Source organism: Corythoichthys intestinalis, chromosome 13 (genome assembly GCF_030265065.1).
Source record: "Corythoichthys intestinalis isolate RoL2023-P3 chromosome 13, ASM3026506v1, whole genome shotgun sequence".
NCBI lineage: Eukaryota > Metazoa > Chordata > Actinopteri > Syngnathiformes > Syngnathidae > Corythoichthys > Corythoichthys intestinalis.
This window is the reverse complement of record NC_080407.1, coordinates 39,880,233-39,904,811: the sequence shown is the minus strand read 5'-3', so window position 1 is coordinate 39,904,811 and position 24,579 is coordinate 39,880,233. Positions and strand designations below refer to the sequence as shown.

Here is a 24,579-nt window from a genome sequence, read left to right as displayed (position 1 = left end):
AAAACACGGTTACAGTACATCAAAATTAAAATACACACTATTGCAATAAAGGTTTAATTAGTGACTGAAAGATCGCCTGTGACCTATCACAGTGTGTACTTTAGTTTGTCAATTGTAAAATATACTCCAATTGAGAATTATTAGAAATTGCTGTCATCCTTACATTTTCATGAACGGACACATTAATATAACTTCATTACAATTTAATGTATCAAAAACGTAATATTCTCTCAATGTTGCAACCAAACCAATTTTGTCTTTCATTTTGCTACTTAAATTCATTCATGTGGGTGAAGATCCTAATTAACTAATTCAGAAACTATATTAAACTTTCTGCTCCAGGAAAGGCACCTTTATTTCAAACAGAAATGACAAAATAGTTGTCATGTGTTAGTTGTTTTTTTCTTTTATCCCAGACAATAGTTGTAGGTTGTTTTAATTACCTGACATTTTTCGGCAAGCACTCCCGCCTTCATCACAGGTAATTAAAACTACCTACAACTAACATCTGGGATAAAAGAAAAAAAACAACTAATTTATAAGTGTAGAAAAATGAACTCAATACAACCAGTTCTAATGTGGTAAACTTTATTTTTTTAGTTTTATTATTTTTTATTATTATTGAGAGAACACCAGATATTTTCTTTAGTCAACAATCTCCTCAAAAAAGGTAAATCCATCTTCCAGATGGTTGAAACAGAACTTGAATGGCTCCAAGACATTGTAGTTCGTGCTCATCCTCTTCCATCTGCAGGATACTTGGGAACTCCTACTGCATTGATTCCACACCCCCAGCCCTGTCCGAGGCTTTTGTGCTGTCTTGCACAATCCTTTTAGCAAAACTGTTCATTGGAAAAGAGAAAGAAAAGAGCTATTTGAATATTACATAAGTAAAATAAAAATGATGCTTTGTTAATTTTATACTTGATTTTTCTTTTCAGGCATTGCATTAAACTAGGTATATAAACAATCTTACCATTTTTTCCCGCCATATCTTTTTGGAGTGGGCCACCACTAACTTGAAGGAGCTGTGGTTGCACCTCTTCCTAAAAATAAATCAGTGAATAAAGGGGGGCATGTTCAAAAGTGCGTCAGAGTAATGGACACTAAAAAGTCTTTAAAAGCTGACCTCAGCAATTATATTCAAATTTCACCTCTGTAACTGATAGACTGGTGGCACTTAACCCTGCAGTAATGCTTTTGCCTCATCTGTCCATAGGGCAAACTCTTTCCTGTGGCTCACATAAGTTGAAAAAATACAAAAATAAGTATTCCACATTTTCCAACAAAGAATTAAGGTGCTGTGCACCTACTTTCCTATGAATGCCATATCAACAGTTTCAAAGACTTACCATGCACCCAAGTTTGAAATTGTCCGCTAGCAATATACACCACCACTTCCTCAGAGTTGGCATATCAGTCTAACAAAATTAAAAACAAGTGTAAATAAAGAATAACGACAAGGATATTTTGTAGCCCAATTTGAATGATTAGGTGAACTTCATTTTACAATGGTTAAACTCAAAGAGAGCATCCAGAACAGTGCAAAGAGCATACTACAAATGGATAAATGAATACAAATATCACAGAAGACAAAATTGGACAGTTAAACTCACCTACCATCAACATGAAGATGCCACAGTCCTTCCCCTATGGCTGTCCCGGAAAACCATAACGTAAGAATTTAACCGAGTCACTTCCTTCAAGTTTTGAATCAATGAATATACACACTTTTCCAAATACCTCTATTTCACTTCCAATCCTCTCTTTCCATGTTCCCCTGTTGATTGACTGTAAACGTTTTCTGCAATTGAAAATATAGGTTTATATTAAATACAGTAGTTAAACAATTACAAACGTGTTTCCATGCATAAGAACACCAACCAGTCAGGTTTAAATGATTCATGCAAACAAAACAATGGCGTAGGTTTGCATAGGGACGGTAGGGACATAACACGACCAACTTTTCAGGATGCTAAAGTTGTCCCCACCAACTTTTGAGCAACCTTATTTGCTTTATATTCGTCCCTACCAATGTTGAGACCGGGCCAACGCCCTTGAAACAAAACATTCGTAATTTTAGAGTGGCATTTTAGAATTTTGCTTCAAATGAATGGATGAATCATCTGGAGTGCAATTCTGCTTTAATTGAAGGGGCAACATAAAAGGATCGACTGGAACATACCTTCAAAACCAAACAAGGCTATTCTGGATCATCATGGAAACGCCATGCCAATATGAATGGATACTGAATTTCATTGGAGATAACAATAGTTCTCTGATCTGATGATTGGATCTGTTTTTCTTCCCACAAATAATTGGAATTTGGATCATTTAATTTGTTATGATTTGACTGTTCTTTGAAAATGAACCAATCCTCCAAGTTGTAGTTGTTACTAATCAGCCTTACAGGCAAATGCATGTGTGGGTCACATCCTGTAGGCTTTCACCATGTTGCAACAACATAGGGGTCAGCCACAAATATGGTCCTTCCCTGAAAAATACATAATCTATACCCACGGACATATGTTATATAAATACAAACGTACGCAGACACCTACATGAGCCCATACAAGCATTCTGTAGGCTACATAGTTAAAATAATACCCTACACACGCCAAAAAATACATTTTTATACCTTTGAATGAGCTACTTGTTAGACAAGTTATAAATATGCATTTCATATCTGCAAAAAAACAAACACAAAAAGTTACATTTTACTTAATTGTACAAGTGACATTATGTTCTTTAGAGAAACTAAATCCTAAAAATTCACAGTTGATTCCATTTCATTGTTCAGGCCAACGTTCCAAAAGTCAGCACGTGTCAATCAAACTTTCTTTTTTTAGACAATCAACACCATTTCTGGCCTCTTTATATTCAAGATTTGCATAAGCTATTGAGAATGTTGATTGGTTAAATAAACAAAGAGTAAATAATCAATTATGTCCAATTGTTAACTAATATAAGGAATAATAAGCCTATCCAGATTTCCACTGCGCACAACATTTGTCTCAGACATAAAAACATACCAGCCGTTCCTGGGCAGGATGAGTTTGAACCGTCCATGAAGCTCGGCATGGTCTTATATTGTCACCATTGGTCCTGTCTGCACAGTGGGTTTTACAGTGTTCGATGTCTATCAAAAAAAAGTGTTCAGCACAGTCCAAAATCTAAAGTACATTACTACTTATGCTACTTACTTCCATTTGGATCTGTGTGACATCCCTGTATCTGCATGGGAAGACTACCATTTGGGGGTCGTGATTTAGTTTCTTCCCAATGGGGTGGTGATCAAGGAGCTAGTAAAAAATAATAATAATAATGATGAAAAAATATATAGCTAAGCAGAGTAACAATATGAAGAAAAAATTACAACCTTGTCTTATTTGGATCATGTGACAACATTCAAACTACAAAGGACCAGACAAAACAAATGAAGGCAAAACAACAATACCATACAACAACAAAAACAGCGAGCTGCGAATTGCAGGCATGTACATAATGAAAAATAAGAGTGCAATATAATGAAAACTACACAAAGAAGACTGTTCATTGTGAAAAAAAAGTAAAATCATTAGCACCATTAGCCAATTCGCTGCTGAATTCATCAGTACGTATTAAACAATATAAGTAGAGCAAAGTCATATGCAGTTAGTAAAGGAAGACATTATTTAAATTACATTAAGAATACTAGATATAAGTACGGTCTTTTCAACTCAGAATAAACACTTCATATTTTCACCGCAAGTGTTGTTTAACTATTTAACATTTTTAAACATGTATACGCTTTTAAAAACTTTTTTTCAGTGCGGCCACTTACCGTGTTTTCTTCGCGAGAGGTGAAATAACGTAACTTGTTTTCGTCGCAAGGGTTGACGACATTTCCGGTCTGAGGGGACTGAGAGCAGCGGTATTGCGTCATTTCCTGTCTGCGGGATGGGTACTGAGAAGAGCGGCGCAGGGTACTGAGAGAGGCGGGCTGCAGCCAGACTCCTCTCACATTTGACGAGAGGAGAGTGAGAGCATTTGTCTGCACATGCGCGCCGTCATCTGGTCGCCACACACACGGTTAAATACCCTTGCGGAAAATTAAACGTGCTTAGCAACACGCTGCGTTTTGTGCGGAGTTAACCCGCTAAGATCGCGACGCAGGAAGTTCAGAACTACTTGACCGGAACAAAACCGTCCATCTTCAAGTGATCTTTGTGCGTGTTGAAGCTTCGAATCATACTTATCTTAGCTTAGCTTAGTTTAGCTTAGCTTGGAAACACAGACCAATGTGGTTCGACGCTTGAACATCAAGCTGGAGCCTTCTAAAGTGTGCAAAATGCGCGCAAGACCGACGCCAGCCGCAAAGTTCGAGGCGGAACTTTGTGGCGCAACAGATCTGCGACAACATCAACGCTCGACTTCTTGTAAAATTCAAGTTGTGCCTTGCACACTACCAGGTTGGTTCACCGATTCGGAAAATACTATTCATTTTTTGTCCCCGTGGTATTGAATTAAAAGATGAGCATTAAAGGCTAGACCTCCCTGTTTAAATGAATTGGAAGTCTATCTTTTTGAATCATAAAAATGATCCTTGATTGATCCTCCATAGGGAAAATTTGGGTATGGCGTTAAACGGTTTGAAGTTCCGCTCTCAGACCTGAATTTGGCTAGATTGACCATATTTTGATTTCCAAAAATGAGGACACTCGGCCCTATGGAGGACCAAGGCTGCCAAAATGAAAAATAAAAGTAATTAAAAATAAATCAATGAAAGGCAAAATAAAAACAAATATAGATACAAAATCAATAAATATGATACAAAAATTAAATCTAAATACAAAAATAAATATGGAAATAAATAGCTCATTAAATAAAATAGAAATAAAAATGAATATATATACAAAAATAAGAAATGACATTAAAAAATGTAAGAATAAATACAAAAATAAATGTGGAAATAATTACAAAAATAAATATATAGATTGAAATAAATGTCAATCAATAAATTAAAGCGCCTTGCCTTATGTTTACTTGTTTAATTGTCAGAGCCATGGTTCAAGTGGAAACGTAATTCAAACGAGGGGGCGGTCCTACATGTGTTGAACTATTCACCCATTGGTCGATCGACACGCTAGTGCAGCGATCCTCTCGATCGACTTTGCCTGCCTGGCTGCTTGTTGCTTGCTTCGTAAAATGATGGGAGTCGACGAGAAGGTCGGCGTCCTAATGGCTACGGGAACGAGAAGCTGGCAACGGTTGGATGAAGACAAGGTGCGTATTAAATTGGTAATTTGGTGTTTTTTATTTTTTTAAACTTTTTACTTAAGTCCAGTTGAGGTATGTTGAATCTATATAATTTTCCTTAAGCTAATACCTCGCATTAGGTCTCAGGAAGGGGAGGCAAGGCGGGAGACGGATACATTTACTAACAACATTAAACTCACAAGGAATAGTTTAGCGTTTGCAAAAATTAGTGAAGCGAAATTTACACATTCAAGTTCGTGTGGTTTACGCTCTTAAGGGCTCAGCCGCTCAGGTAGACTGTTTGTACCGGCTGGTGTCTCTTGTAATGCTTTCGTTGCTATTTTTTTTTATACCATTATGCCTTTGTGTTGTCATCTCTTTTCTTCTAGATACTTCCGAAGAAGGTTGGAGTGTTTTGACCCTAAGTGGCTCATGTTGGTGTCCAGCGGACATTTATATATTTTTTGGGGGGGATTGATGAACGAGTTAGTTGTGCTGGACGTCCTTTTTTTGTTCGATTGCCTGTTTATTATTTGTGTTGTATTACACTGGTCATCAATAAAATGTTACTTTGCAGAAAAACAATCATTGCCTTTATTATTTCTCCACATTGCTGATGTACTGTCACATCAACCACAACCAACATGCTATGCTGTCATTTCAAACAAGTCAAAATATTTGATGCAGGATGGATAGTCTCGCTGTAGACCTTCAATAAATTAGAAAATTCTAACGTGCTGAATTTCTTCAGGAGTCTAGGCTTGTCGCAGCTGCACTTCAGGGACTGGCACCTACATGGGGGTGATGACCATGTGGACCATCACATAAAACTCCATATATGTAATTAAAAGTTGAACCAACTAGTCCTGAAATATAACTAAACATGCACACATCCTATGTAGAAAATTTATTGATTAGCCTTGTGCCTAGACTGTGAAAGTGATAATATAATTGTATTAAGAAGGGGGGGGGGGATGGTTGAGAACAATGGACAAGACTGCAAAATAGAAAGGGAGACACTCAATTGTTACTTTTAGGTCATTTTACACACAACCTTAAAGTGGAAGTTCTGAATTTTTTTACATTAGACTTAACCCGTTCAGACGTGCATTTTTTCTGCTGGGCAAAAAAAAATCTAAGCTCATTTTTACTCAAATACAAGAACAAAGTAATTTTTTTGGTCAGGGGATATTTCATGCTTTTATTGGTTATTTTTAACTCATTCACTCCCAGCCATTTTCACCGGAGTAAGGCCCTTTTCTCCCAGCTGTTTTTTTACTGGATTTTGACTGATTTTGCAAGGCCCACATAAAATTCTGTTCTATTGCTATATGAACACGAAACCCACCAAAAGAAAGATTACTCTCTTCTTTCAGCAGAAAAAAAAGTTCATCTTTTTCCATTCTTTAGAAAATAGCTTAATTTGAGCAATTTTCCAATTTCTGATGAAAAAACGGAGGAAATGGGCTTTTTGTAAACGCAAAAATTTCAAACATAACTTTGACTTTAACACAGCTATTTGTTGCTTCAGTTACATCCAAAACATATGAATAATGTTTTCCTTTTACAAAATAACATGAACAACCAGCCAGTTAGAGCTTTTGATAGCAAAGTAACAATTTATTCACACTTACCTAACTGAGAGATGACGTTTGGTGGCTGCAACAGCGGTTAAACTTTTCCCTCATTGCCGACTGTCTCGTAAAGATGGATTTTTTTTTGTCTTTATTTTATGGCGACCACTGTCTCGTTCGCTTGGGGAACTTGTGTTCCTGGGGGGGAACTGGTTTGGCCGTGCACGTATCCGTGCAGGACACTTGAGCGTGCGGGGGACCAGCAAGCCTGCGGAAGTACTCTGCAACTTACCAGCACGGTCGGTTACAATAAAGTTGCAATGGTTGAATCGGGTTGGTTGGGGGTGGGGGGTCTTACCAAATATGCTACTGCCCTCCAGTGGCTAGTTCTATTGCTGTAAAATTGGTTTTGAGGCTTGTTTTTTTGTTTCGGAGATAAAGGGTACCCGCGGGTTATTAAAAGTATTAAATAACATTGAATTTAGTTTTCCATTATTAAAGGTATTAAAAGTATTAAATTAGCTGTTGTAAATCTGGGATTTTTTCACCGTGGTCTTAATTTTCAAGAACATCTCAGTGCAACCTAAATTATATCCGTGACGAAGTATTTTTTTTTTTCTTAAAATCCATAACGAAGATGACGCATAGAATTTTTACGATGCACTACAAATCGAAATGCAAATCGTGCGTGCCAAACCACCACAACCGGCAAAACGGAGAATCCATCCACATCTGCATCGGGAATGCGTCCGTTTGTCGGTGGAACGAAAACCCTGCAGGCAGAAGTATTGTGGATTCTGAACACCAAAACAGACCACTATTCATACACTTCAAATGAGTCCATTGGTGATCTGTTTCAGATATTACGTCATTTTTGGTCGGCATCGGCTGTCACAATGTTGGTCATATTGCGTTTTGTTCCAGAGGGAGCGTTCCCGATGTCTTAACTGTCTTTTGTAACGAATTTTCAGTTGGCAGAAAAAAAACGCACATTTTCTTAATGTTTAAATAGTCTACATATTTTTATGACCATTATAAATGCATTTACACAATGAAATAACGCTGGAAAAGTTTGTTAAACATAATGTTGCTCAAATCGTGTTTTTTTCCGGAGGGAGCATTCCCGACTTCGTAACTGCAGCCAGTTTAAGTTCACCAAGACTTTAAGTTAGAGGTAAAATCGGGCCTAAAAAGTCCAGCCCGACCCGAACTGGTTGGTGGGTATTAAAGCCCGACCCGCGTTTTGTGTGATAACATTTGTGACGATGTCTGCATAAAAACCTGTCTTTTATAACGAATTCTCAGTTGGCAGAAAAAAAACGCACATTTTCTTAATGTTTAAATAGACTACATATTTTTATGATCATTATAAATTTAATTTCACAACGAAATAATGCTGGAAAAGTTTGTTAAATATAAATAAACAGATGCTGTTTTGCGGACTCGCAGAGGGGAAGATTAAAAAGGGCATATAGGCACGCTCTGGCTCTGCAATGACCATACAGTGCCTTCTTTTTTTTTTTAATCCAAATTATTTATTTTATAACAAGTATTCCTTAGTTTATCATTCATACATCGTTAGTATATAGTTATTTCAAAAAGTTAGCGAGAAAGAACCCTGGCCCGGCCCGAAGTAATAATTGACATTTTAATTTTGGTCATGTTTTCAGTTTAATTTAGCCGTTTCCAGCTTGCTATGTTTATAATTGCGATGTTTGTTTACCGCTTTTCCTCTTACTGCGAAGAGAGAGGAAGTTACATCGGCCGCCGGTATGATATTTAAGTCATCAGCCATCTGCTGTGACCCGGGAATTTAACGACTGCTTTCACGCACACTGCTTCCCATGTCAGTCGACACGGGAAAATGTTTTCACACACAACTGCTGCACGGTTAAGTCCCGCGATATTCCCGTTGTTTTGGAGTATGTGATAGGGGCTCAAGTTACATCCAGATACTTTAGGTTGCAGTTTATGGGTCATGCGAAGGCAGTGGACCTGCTTAAACATTTCGGTTTGCCTTTCGAATGAATGTGAATTTCGCCGTTTTAACTCGAGAGCTAGCCATGTTCACTGGGGTCTTGGCAGGTGCACTAGCGGCTAGCCTGTTACAGAAGATGGCTGGTCTGAGTCCTGTCCTCCTCCTCTTTTTGTCCATAATTATTGTGTGCGTGTGTGTGTGTTTTAAAAAATTCTGACAGACTTTATAATGTTACTTTAACCCCTATAGGGTCTATAGACCCTATAGACCCCATAGACCTACCCACCGACGTCACAAAATCATGTGCTCGCTGTATGGTTCCGCCCCCTTGTCCGTCATTTTGTGTCTGTATTATCAATGGTCTCAATTGATCGAGCAATTTATAATGCATTTCATGGAAGACCCGGTGCTTTCGGATGCCGTAAACTCACTTGATGCGTTGCATAAAAGGCGTTATGTGGAAAAGCTTCAGTTTATCCATTCGCCAGATCCATATTTGATGCCTAAATCGATGTTTTTCGACCCGCTGTCTCCGCCGTATTTGCCTGACATCTGCTAGCTACCCTGATATGTACAACTATCTTGTCCACACAAAATCAGCCTATTCTCACGAAAGTTTGAAAAACTTTAAGAGCTTGGAGGCTTATAAATACTTTGTTGCTGGTTGGGTGAAACAGGTCCTTGTCCACGAAAATTTGGCAGGAATCTATCTTGTGCTTGGAAAGGTGAGTTACGAAATTTTCAATTCAAAATCTTTTGTTATTGCTAACATCCACTGTCAAGTCTAATGTATTTCATGTCGTTTGTCAATGGAGTTAGGGCTTTTAATGTTTATATGGTTTAGCGATAGGACTCTCACTACATACATACGTGTATGTTGTCGGCGATTAGCCTAGCAATGATCTTAATTGTGGTTGTCAGCCCAAAACCCTCTAAATATATATTAAATGCATCTTATCAAATATAAAATGACTACCGTACTACATAATCTGTGGTAATCGTTTGGAGCCCAGTTTTCTCGTCGAATTGCAGCAGCCCATCTCGCTCTCTTCTCTCCGGGTCTCTCGGAATCCGGTAGAACTTCAAGTCTCTCCGTCTTCTCCGTCTATCTTCTCTGTTATTGCAACCGACCGCCACACACGCCTTCACCATTTTGATTATTAATGTTAACGAGCAGAAAAACACGTCGTAAATAGGAGGAATGTACGTAGCCGTAACAGGTAAACATGATGTGTTGACGGACAATTGGGCGGCACCAGTCAGGAGGAAGGAGTTGTGACGTCACGTGGGTAGGGTCTATACCACGTGCCCACCGGCGGCGAGAACAAAGAGTGTCGCGACTCTCTTTATACGGCTCTGGAATTTTCTCTAGCAGAAAACAACTTTGGGGACACAAGTTTGCAAATGAAATAAGATTTGGCCTATGTGTTTGTGGTCTTGCAGATCTGTATGTCAGCCAAGCCCATCGTCCTGAGCACCAGGGGTCTGCATGCATCAAGGAAGAGGAAGAGTCCGGACCCATCCAAGGTCATTCTAAGCATTTTTTTTTTCCTTCACATATGGCAGGAATCAAATACGGTACTTTTCCATAAGTACGGAAATATCTTTCAGTCTAATATATTGGTAGTGGCTGTGCTTGCTTAGTCGTGGTGCAATGGACTCGTGAACGGACATAAGGTTTGCGCCATGACATCAACTTGACTAAAGGTAGTCGGGGTTACGACGTACAAGGGATGTCCCGATCCAGGTTTTTGCACTTCCGATCCGATACCAATACTGGCCGATACCGATACCGACCTATCTGAGCATGTGTTAAAAGTTTAAAGTTATTTAGCCTCCTTACTTAGTTGTCAAACTCATGTTGAAAAAGGTTTTAGTACCCTTGATAACAACTAGCCAGCTGAATTAGGTGAGTTTGAATAACGCACAACGGTTGTTAACAAGAAACTGACCTGTTTATTCAGTGACAAACACAAAACATTATGAATGACAAACAGAAATGGCATAGTCAGTCAGTAAAACGTGCAAATAATATTGTAAAATGTCTTAAAAAAAGCAAAACACACCAACAACCTCAGTGGAAAATCCCCCAAATCCCCCAAGCTATTAGATGCTTTTAATGTTTCGTGCATTAGTTACAAAAATTGTATAAAAAGCCTCTCAGGTTTAAATAAACGACTATTTCAGTATCAAGTTAACATTTTAAAACGGTAAATAAAATACTCAAGTCCCCATTCTGTATCAGCAGCTTTAAACTACATTCAATTCATTTAATTTTGCGAATCAACTGTTAAAGTTGTTAAAATTGCTCCTGTTATTCCATAATTTCCCTTCTGTCTACTTTCGACATGTGAAAGTTTTAAAACTGTTTTGAAGATAGATTCAAGTCAAGATTTTGCCGATTTCAGAGTATTTTAGATAAAAAGTTAATTAGGTTCGCTTGGAAGGTTCACAACAGCCTACTAGGGAAGTCTTCTGCTTTAAGATGGCGGCTGTTTACTAACGCATCTGTTTTTCAATATTTCAATGTTGCTAACGCAGTCGAGTCTGTCGTATAGCATCTAGTTCTATATACGGTACATATGATATCTATTATCTCCAGTAAAACGACGTTGACGTAGTTTGTTGCGGCTGTCAGCAGAAGTCAGGTATTCTTGTGTTTTTTATCCAGCGGCATGAGTTGAGCTAAAACCGTGAGTTGAGCATTGGCATTACCCGGGTCTTAGACAAGTTATGTTTACTTTCGGGACGCAATGCGGTCAGTTTCTCATTGCGTCCCGAAGACAGCGCTGTGTATTAGTTTCGCTTTACTTGACATATTTCAATAATCGGAATTTGGATGTTTGTGAATTGTTCTCGAATCTTCAGTGGCCGAATCGCGTGTTGGATGGTGCGTCTTTACTCACATGAGACAATGGCTCGTCATCCAGAATGAATTCTTCAGCAATGACTCTTGTTATTCCCTGGGCTTTGGGACTGTCGAGTGCCAGTTTGTCACGCATAGCAAAAGTTTCTGCCAGTGTTAGTTGCGTAGGACCTTTCTTTTTGTCTTCGGTTTTCTTAACATACTCCTTATATTGTTTGTGGTGGTATTTCGCTAAATGCTTTAGAGCTGAAACGAATACTCGAGCAACTCGAGTAACTCGAGTTTAAAAACTGATCCGAGTAATTTTATTCACCTCGAGTAATCGTTTATTTTGACAGCTGTAAGCATCACGTTTTGCTCGGACTACTTTTAATGCGGGACAACGCGCTGATGTCACGTGCGTAGAGGAAGAAGCAAAAAAAAAAAAAAAACTTACTGCAGCCGACAACCGCTACAAACGACGCTGACGTTGCTAAATACTAGCCCGCCGTGCTACGTTAGTTGCAGCTAGGGTCTGAGGAGTCTCATAGAGATCACATGTATGTTGAACTAGATGCACAATGACAGACTAGGCCGCTTCTGGGCAGCGTTAGCAAACAGCCGCCATCTTAAAGCAGTAGAGCGCCAAGCGCTAATAAAGAGCGCTAAGCGCTAATATATAAGATTAACTTTACTGTCACTACTAGCTCATCTTACGTTAGCCCTGCGGAGGGCTAGGTTTCAATTAATTAAGACCACTTTCGATGCGTGGCTAACGTGTCTTACATACAGGCTTTAACATAACATAGCGTTGTGGAGTGATGAGTGTAAAATAAAAACTCAATGATGCTAACTATCAATTTTAGCTTAGTAGTCATTGCTGGAAAAAACACTAAGTAGCACTGGTCCCTAATGTGCTCCAATACAGCCTGTATCATACATTTATTTTGAACACTGCAAAAACTCAAAATCCTATCAGGACTTACAGTTTAGAGTAGCGTAAAACTTAACTTGAACCTAAAAATGGCTTGACACAAATAGAAATTCAATTGAAAAACGTGGGGAAAAAATCCTAACTTTTAAGTGATGTGTGTTATCAAGCGTAAAGGCATTTTTAGGTGTGTGTGTGTATATATATATATATATATATATATATATATATTTTTTTTTTAATCTAAAGGTTTTTTGAGTGAAAGCAGTGTATTAGTCTTTTTTTTATTTATTTATTTTATTCTAGTTACATCTGAGATGCAATTGTTGGCTGTTTTCAACAATATACATCAAAAATAAAGACATTGATTGACTGAAAATGATAAAATGTTTTGTTTTCTCATGTATATCTATAATTGCTCTTCACCTAAAAATATATTTGTTTTATCCGATTACTCGATTAATCGATAGAATTTTCAGTCCATTACTTGATTACTAAAATATTCGTTAGCTGCAGCCCTAAAATGCTTGATTAGGTTGGTTGCATTAAAACTTCTTACAGCTTTACCACTACACTTGACTTTATTGTGGCATATGTTGCTCTCTGCCTCTTCGTCTTTGTCGTCCTTTAAGGTGAAATGATCCCACACAGCTGACATTTTTCCTGATCGTCTCTCGGTAAATTGGGAGACGGTAATGTAAATGTAGTGTGTTGAAGGTGTGCCGTAAAATGTGGATCAGATTTTAGGGAAACCAAAGCAAAAACTGGAATGGATTATGTAAATCGCTGCGCTGGAAAACCCGAACCGGACTTCAGGAAAAAAAAAAAAAAAAAAAACTGGATCGGAATTTTTCCCGTGATTTTTCTTTTAGAATTATTTTTTCTTTGTTTGGAGCAACTTATTTTTCGATTGAATTGTGACATTACTTCAATAAAAAATCTTCAATCAATTCCCCAAAAAGGGCAGTTTTTTTTTTTTTTTTTTACTTACATTTTTGTTCACGATTATTTATTCACAAAAAATTTTGGAACAGTTCTTTCTCAAAGTACAAATAAACACATAAAGGACAAACAATGAGGTCAAATGCTGCTTGCATTACCAGTGCAGAAGAACGGAACGCAAACGGATTCAGAACATTGTGACTTCACTTTTCACTTTCTCTTTTTGTGGTATTTGTTTATATTGTTGTAAGCGTTAGAGCTAGCACCAGCAGAGTAGATAAATAAATGCCACGTATCACTGGAGTGAAGTACGGGAAAAAAAAACTAATAATGCGCATTACGTAATTTTAATTTTACTATTACTACTCTTGATTGAAAATGATATATTACGACAGAGTATTGGGGCCAAATAAATAAATTCATAAAAGCACTACGAGATTAAAGTCGTACTCTTGCTGCGAGAAAAAAAACTCCTCCTTCCCAGCAGCGTCGCCGCAGTCCACAGTTACTGATGGCGTCAGTGCCCGTCCGCTGTCATCTCCAGTACTCTTTGCACAGAGTCATTTTCTGAGCAAAGTGACTCACTCACCAGTAAAGCCCTAATAGTCATTTAATATAGTAACAGCATTTAACACAACATACCTCAGTCTTATTTTTTTTACTTGATCTTATTAATATGACATATAGTCCATGTTTTTGGACAGTTATTTTATATTTGGAGGTACTTAAAGGGTTCATTCACACTTAGGCAGAAATTCGGGTTACGTCGCCAGCCTCAGAACAAAACTCGTTTGTAACCCTGTATTTGCAGATTTAAAAAAAAAAAATTTTTTTTTTTTTTTTAATGTAAACGAATTTGCTTTGTTTGACGTAATTACATGATGTAGATATATTGCGTAGCGCTGTGTGAAACACACTGGAGCCCAGTGGAACATTAAGTCATGCGGGATACACAGTTGTTTGCTTACACTAAATCTGTTGACCCTTTGTTCGCCATTAAAAGTAGATTTTCTCAGGGACTTTGGCAGCTTTTAGAGCGACGAAATTTGGCAAACTTGGTCGAATTGGCCCAGTTAGAAGATATATTTTGGTTTTGAATAAGGGTGTGGCTGCACCCCCGTTTTTGGAGGACCCTCTTCAATAGAGTTTTTTCTCCTAGGCGTTTGAATGTATTTCTAATCCCCCAAAATAGGCGAGTTTCCAGGAATTTAGGTTCTCATGAGATGATGAGAGGGGGCCAATCTGCCACCACCCTGACCTGCGTGACGTCCGAGTAGCGCCAAACTGCGTGGGCCCGGTCAGTCCTGCTTGTCGGGCTAGTTTAAAACTGAGAGTATTTCAATTATTTCAAATAAATGTCCGTGCATTGGTAATATTCCGAGAAAATGTTTTCACCCTCTCAAAGAAGAAGGAGAAGGATTTGGTACGCTGGCAGCAGTTTTGTTTTTTCTTAATTTTTTCATGATGATGTCATCACGATGATTCGCTGAAAAAGTGTCTTGGGAGATGCTAAAACGTAACGAAACGGATGCCAGTTGTCGTCTTACGAGAAGAGATAAAAACTCGCCACCGTTTCCGTCATGAGTTCACAATAGGGCTGGGCGATATGGCCTTAAGTACGTATCGCGATAAATTGAGCAGATTTACCTCGATAACGATAAATGACGATAAATTCGCCCAAGCAGACTGTTATACAGTTTGAAAATTTGAATCAATGCATGGAATGCAAATTAACCATTTCTCGTTAAATTTATTAAACCAGCTTTCAATTTAACAATTGCACATGCAGTCTAAACATTAAGTATTAAAAAAAATCTTGTAAACAATAAGAATTCTAGTGTGAACATTTATAACAGCTTGTATGACTTAAAAAATGTACAACATTATAAAAATCAATATGACGACTGTGCAAACATGTCATTCTAACACAAATGACTTGCAGCTTTAACAGTACACTTCAGACAACTTATTGGTAATGGCTGCTGTGACATAATTATTCAACACAAGTGTTTATGTCAAGGTTTCAGTTTATTTATTTTTTTTCCGAAACATTTTTTAATACATGCACCCCCGCACAGACACAACCAGATTAAAGATGTATTGCTCTGATGCCAATGAAACATTTAAGGTTTTATGATAGCAGAATAAAGCAAACACATACAGAAAAATAGCTGTGCCCAGTCCACTCATTAATTTCAGCCGTTTCGACAAGATTAGAGCCGCTGTCCGACTCTTTCACGTTCATTTGTAGCCGTTGTTAGCCGCTAGCGTTAGCCTGTGGCTTGGCTACCAGAAGAAAGCATCCTCTCCTGATATCGTGAGAACCAGGGAGGACAGCGGGTGAAAGCCCGTCTGGAACCCGCCAAGAGTTTACTTTATTTCAGGTGAAAGTTTGGCGAAGCTAACTTAAGCCTGACTCCATCCCGTTTACTTTAGCTGCTAGCGTTAGCCTACCGGCCTTCTGTTTGATTGGCTTCCTGAAAACCACGTGACTCCATACGTAAGCACACTGTCTGCTTTCTTAAAGGGGAATGAACGTAGCCGAACAACACAGCATCAAAGCGGGATAAAAAAAGACTATATTTTCTTGTTTTATTAAATTACCGAATTTACCGAGATGGTCAAATTTACGTCGGTCATCGTGAAGAATTTCGGTGACGGTAAATTTTCGGTTTACCGCCCTTCTCTAGTTCACAATCTATGATATTTTTCATATCATATGTGTAGTTAGTACACATCGTAGTGTTTGGTCATGTCACTCATGTGCGCCTCCCTCCGAACCACACACACGCTGACTCAACGGTGCTCTGCAATTCATTCAATTCATTCCTACTTGACCAGATAACACACAGCGCGCTTGCTCATGCACATGCCCCACATTAGTTCCATTGGTGAATTCTGTTACGAGGAGGTAGTGGTCACTACGCAGCCCCACATTCGGATATAATAGTCTCCTCATACAATATCATACTAACAAACTATAAAGTTAAACACTAAATACACACAAAGAAAGAAATACTTCCCTAGAAGAGGAGAAATTATACTCTAGATATGTTGGAATTTTTGTATTTACTGATCAAAGTTCTCTTTAGCATCGTTTCAATGGTGGAGATTGATTTCAACACTTTTAGCTTGTCGTCGAGCTCATTCCAAATTAGGGCCAAATAAAAGGATAAAAAAGGACGACGACATGTAAGTCGTACTATTGCCACAAGAAAAAAAGTCATATTATTATGAAGGGTAATGTATTACCAGGGATCGCGTTAACCGAATATTTTCCGTCGTTGACCGGTTTTTTTAAACGGTGACGGAAAAAACTGAAGTCCGTCCGTCATTTTGACAGATTGCAATTCACACCCCAGACCACAGGGTGGCGAGTGAGCATATTAATTAGCTATTGTCTGTCTTAATGCATGTCGTCGTTGGCTATTCTGTCAGAATATTGTAGAGTCACTGGGGTCTGGCGGCGGTACCGTGATTGACACATCAACGCGAGGTTCTTATTGGTGCACCCGGTGTGCCAGCGCATCATCCAATTGGTGGACTAGATTGCCGCCTGTGTATAGACCCCAATCACATGACGTCATTACTCCGCCCCCCTGACTTGAGCCGCCATATTGTGTGTCAGCTCGTCGTGTTTACACATTACCACTACGTACATGCCTCCTATAGACCATACCCACCGACGTCACAAAACCACGTGCTCGCTGTATGGTTCCGCCCCCTTGTCCGTCATTTTGTCTCTGTATTAGCATTGGTTTCAATTGATCGAGGAATTTAAAATGCATTTCATGGAAGACCCTGTGCTTTCGGATGCCCTAAACTCACTGGATGTGTTGCATAAAAGGCGTTATGTGGAAAAGCATCGTTCTATACAGTCGCCAGATCCATATTTGATGCCCAAATCGATGTTTTTCGACCCACTGTCTTCGCCCTGTCTGTCTGACATCTGCTACGCTGATATTTACGACTATCTTGTCCACACAAAATCAGCCTATTCTCACGAAAGTTTGAAAAACTTTTAAGAGCTTGGAGGCTTATAAATACTTCGTTGCTGGTTGGGTGAAACAGGTCCTCATCCACGAAAATTCGGCAGGAATCTATCTTGTGCTTGGAAAGGTGAGTTACGAAATTTTCAATTCAAAATCTTTTGTTATTGCTAACATCCACTGCCAAGTCTAATGTATTTCATGTCGTTTGTCAATGGAGTTAGGGCTTTTAATGTTTATATGGTTTAGCGATAGCACTCTCACTACATACATACGTGTATGTTGTCGGCGATTAGCCTAGCAATGATCTCAATTGTGGTTGTCAGCCCCAAACCCTCTAAATATATATTAAATGCATCTTACCAGATATAAAATGACTACTACATAATCTGTGGTAATCGTTTGGAGCCCAGTTTTCTCGTCGAATTGCAGCAGCCCATCTCGCTCTCCTCTCTCCGGGTCTCTCGGAATCCGGTGGAACTTCAAGTCTCTCCGTCTTCTCCGTCTATCTTCTCTGTTATTGCAACCGACCGCCACACACGCCTTCACCATTTTGATTATTAATGTTAATGAGCAGAAAAACACGTCGTAAATAGGAGGAATGTATGTAGCCGTAACAGGTAAACATGATGTGTTGACGGACAAGTGGGCGGCACCAGTCAGGAGGAAGGAGTTGTGACGTCACGTGGGTAGGGTCTATTACGGCGTGTTTTTCTGCTCGTTAACATTAATAATCAAAATGGTGAAGGTGTGTGTGGCGGTTGGTTGCAGTAACAGAGAATATAGACGAAGAGACTTGAAGTTCTACCGTATTCTGAGAGACCCGAAGAGGAGAGCGAGATGGACTGCTGTAATTCAACAAGAAATCTGGGCACCAAACAATCACCACAGACTATGTAGTAGTCATTTTATATCTGGTAAGATGCATTTAATATTTAGAAGATTTTGGGCTGACAACCACAATTAAGATCATTGTGTGACGTTGGTGATTGGGGTCTATATAGTTGCCTCCTTTTCTTTGGGGGCGGAGTTGTTGTTTTGTTGGTGTTGTTGGCGGTAAGCAGAGTAAAAAGAGGGAGAAAAATACCACGACTTCCGTGTCTAATTTTTCGCCGCCAAGCAAGCGTTACAATTTTAATAAAAAATGAATGAAAATTAAATACTATTGAATATATCATCATTATCATTTTAAAAATTTAAGTGACGGGTAAAAATAGATTATGACCGGATTTTTATGACCCTGTCAGTCAAAATGACAGACAACGAAAATGTGTAGCGCAACCTCTGTATTACGTACATCTACTGTAGCTGAGAGCTACGACATTAGCCTGGCTAAGGAAATATTTCAAATAGATCTTTTTTTATGGTTCTTTTGGGGGAAAATATGGGGAGTCTTTTGGGGAAAAATGTGTGTGTGGGGGGGGGGGAGAATCTCATTTGTCATGATATGACCTAATTTCGCCATGGCACGACATGGTAAGGCTTTCCGACTCGATGCAGCCCACCACTACAGCTTCAAAAAATCCTAGCAGAAACCCTGGATTTATTTATTTGATTTATTATTTATACTTCATTTAGGGACATTCTTGAGTCACTTCCTTTTCAGCAGAGGAGGATCGAGTAGACAAAAATGTGAATCAAGTAAAAGTAGCGTTCAAAATAATATGACTCAAGGAAAAGGAAAAGTAGTCATCCAAGAATTGAGTACAATTTGGTATTTGGTGAAAAGAATACTCAAGTCATGATTAAAATTGTAACTGCTTGATTAAAAAAAAAAAAAAAGAATTTTAGGAAATCAATTGAAAAAATAAATAAATAAAATTGCCACTGCTTGCGTCTGAAGGATGAGGTCGGCACGATGACTAACAGCCAATCGGTACATCGTTCTCAAAGGACAAAAGCCCAGAATGCATCTTTTACTCATGCGTATATACTAATAACAGTATGACATCTCCTATCACGCCTATGCAGATGACACACAACTGTACATTTCTGTGTCCCCACATGATTATAGTCCCTTAGTCTCCCTGAGTAAACGCATTCATCAAATCAATGAATGGATGTGCCAGAATTTTCTCCAGTTAAATGTGGAGAAAACAGAGGTGATCATTTTTGGGCCAAAAAAGGAAAGGTCAAAGATAAGCAGCCAACTTAGCACAATGTCACTTACAGCTACAAATCAAGTCAGAAACCTTGGCGTAATTATTGACTCAGACCTAAAATTTGATAGCCATCTAAAGTCCGTCACTAAATCCGCTTATTACCACCTAAAAAATATAACCAGAATTAAGGGGCTTCTGACTCAACAAGACATGGAAAAACTTATGCATGCATTCGTTTTCAGCAGATTGGACTACTGCAACGGTATATTTACAGGTCTTGATAAAAAATCAGTCAGGAAGCTGCAGCTAGTACAGAATGCTGCAGCCAGTCCTCACAAATACAAGGAAGCTGGACCACATTACACCGGTTTTGAAATCGCTACACTGGCTTCCAGTGAGTCAAAGGATAGACTATAAAATACTACTGCTCGTCTACAAAACACTTAATGGCCTTGGACCAAAATACATGCTTGACTTGTTAGATTCCTATGAGACATCTAGACCCCTAAGGTCGTCTGGAACGGGTCTTCTGCATGTTCCAAGAACAAGAACCAAGCAGGGTGAGGCAGCATTTAGTTATTATGCTCCTCACCTCTGGAACAAGTTACCCGAACGTCTGAAGTATGCTCAAACCGTTAGCTCCTTTAAAACAGGGCTAAAAACGCTTTTGTTTAGCACTGCATATCCATAACTGTCTATATATTTCAATCTACCTGCCTTCCATTCCTCTTGTGCTTATCTCCATTGCTGATTTCAATGATTATTATTAGTAGTAGTTTTTGCTTTATTTCTATTTTTGTTTTATTTTTATTTATTTATTTTTATTCTGTGATTAAATGCGATCTTTTGTCTTGGTTTTTACGTTGTGTTGATTTAAATGTGATTTTTATGGTTTTCATGTGATGTAAAGCACTTTGAATTGCCTTGTGTTGAATTGTGCTATATAAATAAATTTGCCTTGCCTTGCCTTGCCTAAGGGTGTAACGGTCCTTGTATTTGTATTGAACCGTTTCGGTTCGGGGTGCTCGGTTCGGAACTGAGGCGTACCGAACGAGTTTCTGACGTAATGTAACCCTTACTTTTCGAGGATGTGAGTCGATCGAGTTACGGTTTCTTTGTGTCAATTATATTTGCTCTGTCTGCTCTACTATAATGAGGACCAACACGGTAGGACAGTTTAACCCAGAAAAGTCAACGGCGCGACAGCATGGCCGCCGCGAGAACACAGTGAAACACGGGTGTTAAAGTCAAACAGCCAATGCACACCAGTCGTAGTGTGGCCGCGTGTTAGACACGTCCCAGAAGCGGCTCAACGCGACGCACGAGAAAAGAACGGCAGATTTTATTATTTGACGCGAGACGTGGCCCTCCTGCGTCAATACTATCAGCTAGGATCGGGCAGACAGGTGTTGTGCCGAGAAATAGCTCGGAGGAAGTCACTCGTGTAACAATACGGTGGATCCGGTTGATTTTCAAACTAATATGCTATCGTAACCCACTTTTTGAGTCCCATCAGATCTCTTGAGTGGTAGATCGGGGCACAGTTGACTTGTCATTGTTTATTTACTGCTGTCTTCTCTGCTATAATAATAACCAACACGGCCCCGTGTTCAATACAAACCCCCCCTAAAACAACAAAAAAAGTAGGTACTAATATTCACATAGGAACTAAAGTTATACAACATAAAATATACAATATAAATGAATACTATGTCACATTTGTGAAATATAAACACAATAATCAAATAAATAATCGCCCATTTATATAAAATATATTGAAATGAGCTGAAACACCGGTCATTAAATAATAAGAATAATACACAGATCCTGCTTGCACAATTAAATTTATTAATGTCTGTGTGGCGCTTTAACTTGAGAAAATCCACCAATAAAGGTTTTGAAAACCGTTCATAAGGGGGAAAAAATGATTCATTGAGGCATTTCATTTGTAAACTACATGTTAAAATCTTTGTCATTGGGATTGCTTTTCTCTTTAGCACAGGACTTTTTTTCCTTTTTTTCTTTCAGAAACAAAGCTGACCAATATGCGGGGTCTGAAAGGCAAATAGTTGTTGGATTATTATCTTTAAATTCCCGCTACTTTTTGAGCAGAATTCTAGCTTTGTATAGGCTAATGTTCCTGTTGTTGAAAGCACAAACGTGTGTAATAAAACAACTAGCAAATTTATATTTTGCATTTTGTTTTCTTACTGTACCGAAAATGAACCGAACCTTGACCTCAAAACCGAGGAACGTACCGAACCGAGATTTTTGTGTATCGTTACACCTTTAGTATATACACTCTGGCTCTCTTAGCCATTCTTCCTTCACGGCCTACCTGCTGCATAGAAGTTCTATAGGACATATCATTTGTCTTCTTATCTCTTGCAGGTTTCAGCAAATATCTTATTCCTGAGTGGCATGAGTCTGAGTCTCCTGGCGTTAAAGAGGAAGTGGGGCACCCGCATATGAAACAGGAAGAGCCAGAGCACCCTCAACAGCAAAAGACAGAAGTGCAACTTCCAATCAAAAAGGAGGAGGTAGAGCTGCTATATGTTAAAGAGGAGGACGATATCACCATGTCGACTGGTGAGCTTTTGAATAGCGAGGATGGTCCGAGTGAGGCAAGCAGAGGGACGGAGCCTCCAAGCAGCAGCTCAACAGAAGGATCGCAAGTACACATTTTCATCGCACCAACAGATAGAAGAGGCGCCACGTCCCACTCACCGTACAGAGATGATGGTCATAAGAAATCTCACCATGACAACAAACTCCTTAAATGCTCTGAGTGTGGGAAAACTTTTGCTTATAAATATGCTTGTCGTATGCATATGAGGAGCCACACAGGTGAAAAACCTTTTGGCTGCTCAGTTTGTGGTCAAAGATTTGCTCAGAAGGACTACTTAACAAAACACACAAGAACCCACACTGGTGAAAAACCTTTCATCTGCTCAGTTTGTGGTCAAGGATTCAGTCAAAAGCAAGACTTGAAACGACACATGAGAACCCACACCGGAGAAAAACCTTTTTCCTGCTCAGTTTGTGGTCAAGGATTCGCTCGAAAGCAATACTTAATAGGCCACACAAGAACCCACACGGGTGAAAAGCCCTTTTCCTGCTCAGATTGTGGTCAAGGATTCACTCAAATTCACAGTTTAAGAGTACACACAAGAACCCACACTGGTGAAAAACCTTTTTCCTGCTCAGTTTGAGGTCAGTTTCACTGAAAAGAAAAACTTAAAAACACACATGAGAACCCGCACTGGCGAAAAACCTTTTTCCTGCTCGGTTTGTGGTCGAGCATTCAGTCATAAGAGTACCTTAAATGTACACACAAGAACCCACAATAAGAGTACCTTAAATGTACACACAAGAACCCACACTGGCGAAAAACCTTTTTCCTGCTCAGTTTGAGGTCTAGGATTCGCTCAGAAAAAATACCTTGCACAACACACAAGATACCACACTGGAGTCAAATCTTTTTCCAGCTCAGTTTGTGGTGAAGGATTCAGTTGCAAGAGCAACTTTAACACACACAAAAGAACCCACACTGGTGACAAACTTTTTTCCTGCTCAGATTATGGTCAAGGATTCAGTTAGAAGAGTGCCTTAAACAGACACACAAGAACCCACACTGGCGAAAAACCTTTTTCTTGCTCGGTTTGTGGTCAAAAATTCAGCCACAAGACCAACTTAAAGGGTATGTCAACCCCTGGGGAAATGTTAATATTCCATCATTTATCCATAAATGCCTTTTGTATTCATATCATGTCACTTCGTGGAATTACAAGAAAATGAGAGAAATTTGGATCAATTGTCAAGCTAAAATGACCGGCGCCCGAGATCTGGCAGATTGTGTGCGTGACGTCATTACAAGTGAAGAGAGTGCCACCGGCCACTAGGGGGGCGGCGCTTGTCTGCATCAATATAATTCCTTCTAGTGAGGGGAGAATTACAGGTGTTTTGAGCTGTTTATGCTGTTGCATTGTGTTCGTCCTGCACATATTCCAGGTTCCCTCATGAAGAAACACCCCTCGTTGTCAATAAAAGAGAATTCAGAATTGATAGTGAGGGGTGTTTCTTCAACAAGAAAAAGGCTCAGTGCTTTAATACTGAATGGCGGCGATGATGACAGACAATTTCGTTTCAAGTTTCAGCGACGAGTCCGACGTAGAAGGACGTAACGAATGTTCATCTAATGGTGACGAGGAGAGTTACGAAGCTTTACTCGGTGTTTTAGGTTACCAATTTGAGCCCAAACGAACGCCAATGCAGCATAATGAAACGGTACTGAGAGGAGCAATGACACTGATGAAACATCGGCAGCAGATCGTGTGGGAAACACCAATGATTTGTTTTGCATTTCTTTTTGTGAAGCTGATACACCGTGACCGCAAAATAAAGTAATGTATAGAATAATTATCATTTATTGCACAATCATAGCTTTTCGCTCTGCCAACATACACAAATATGAATGGGATCAGAGGATTCGTTCTATATATTTTACGAGCGATAATTTATACATGTGTCCAGTCCTGTATCCAATGCGTCATTTTCGATCTATTTTCGTTAATAATCTTGGCACGTAACGGTTCTATTGATGTCTCACAACCCCTTGGTGTTTTCATACCCTTTAAAAAGACACACAAGAACCCACACCAGAGATAAACCTATTCCTGCTCAGTTTGGGGTCAAGGATTTGATCGCAAGGATCGGATTAAGAGACACGTTTGTGTTAGTGTGAGGTAGAGGTTAGATCGGGCCTAAAAAATCCAGCCCGACCCGACACGGCCCGCTGGTGTTGAAGCCTGACCCGGCCCGAGCCCGATCAATTAACTAGATTTGCAGGCCCGAGCCCGAAAAACCAGATTTTTTTTTTTTAATTTGTTGAAGTGACGCGAAAAAAAGCAACACAGCAGCAGCAATTTATTTTCATTTCTTTGAGTTGGCAAAAAAAACGTAAGATTTCTTAAAGTTTAA

At 39.1% G+C, this 24,579-nt stretch overlaps 1 protein-coding gene and 1 long non-coding RNA gene across 11 annotated transcripts; one reads left to right on the top strand and one right to left on the bottom strand.

The window, feature by feature from the left end:
- Positions 1-548: 548 nt before the first annotated feature.
- Positions 549-3,984, bottom strand: LOC130929182 (uncharacterized). Of its 10 annotated transcripts, none has more exons than XR_009066841.1 (9): positions 3,824-3,984; positions 3,204-3,302; positions 3,033-3,139; positions 1,732-1,804; positions 1,617-1,656; positions 1,353-1,421; positions 1,130-1,238; positions 977-1,046; positions 549-842 (listed from the first exon to the last, which is right to left on the bottom strand). It is a non-coding gene; the product is annotated as an uncharacterized LOC130929182 (long non-coding RNA). The 10 variants fall into 10 exon arrangements; XR_009066840.1 differs by having other exon boundaries at positions 1,621-1,656; XR_009066842.1 differs by having other exon boundaries at positions 1,130-1,232; positions 1,621-1,656.
- Positions 3,820-23,605, top strand: LOC130929181 (zinc finger protein 135-like). The gene is made up of 3 exons (XM_057856179.1): positions 3,820-4,451; positions 10,234-10,317; positions 21,991-23,605. Exons 1-3 carry the CDS (start codon positions 4,331-4,333, stop codon positions 22,809-22,811), a joined length of 1,026 nt encoding a protein of 341 aa, XP_057712162.1. The 5' UTR covers positions 3,820-4,330; the 3' UTR covers positions 22,812-23,605.
- The last annotated feature ends 974 nt before the right edge of the window (positions 23,606-24,579 follow it).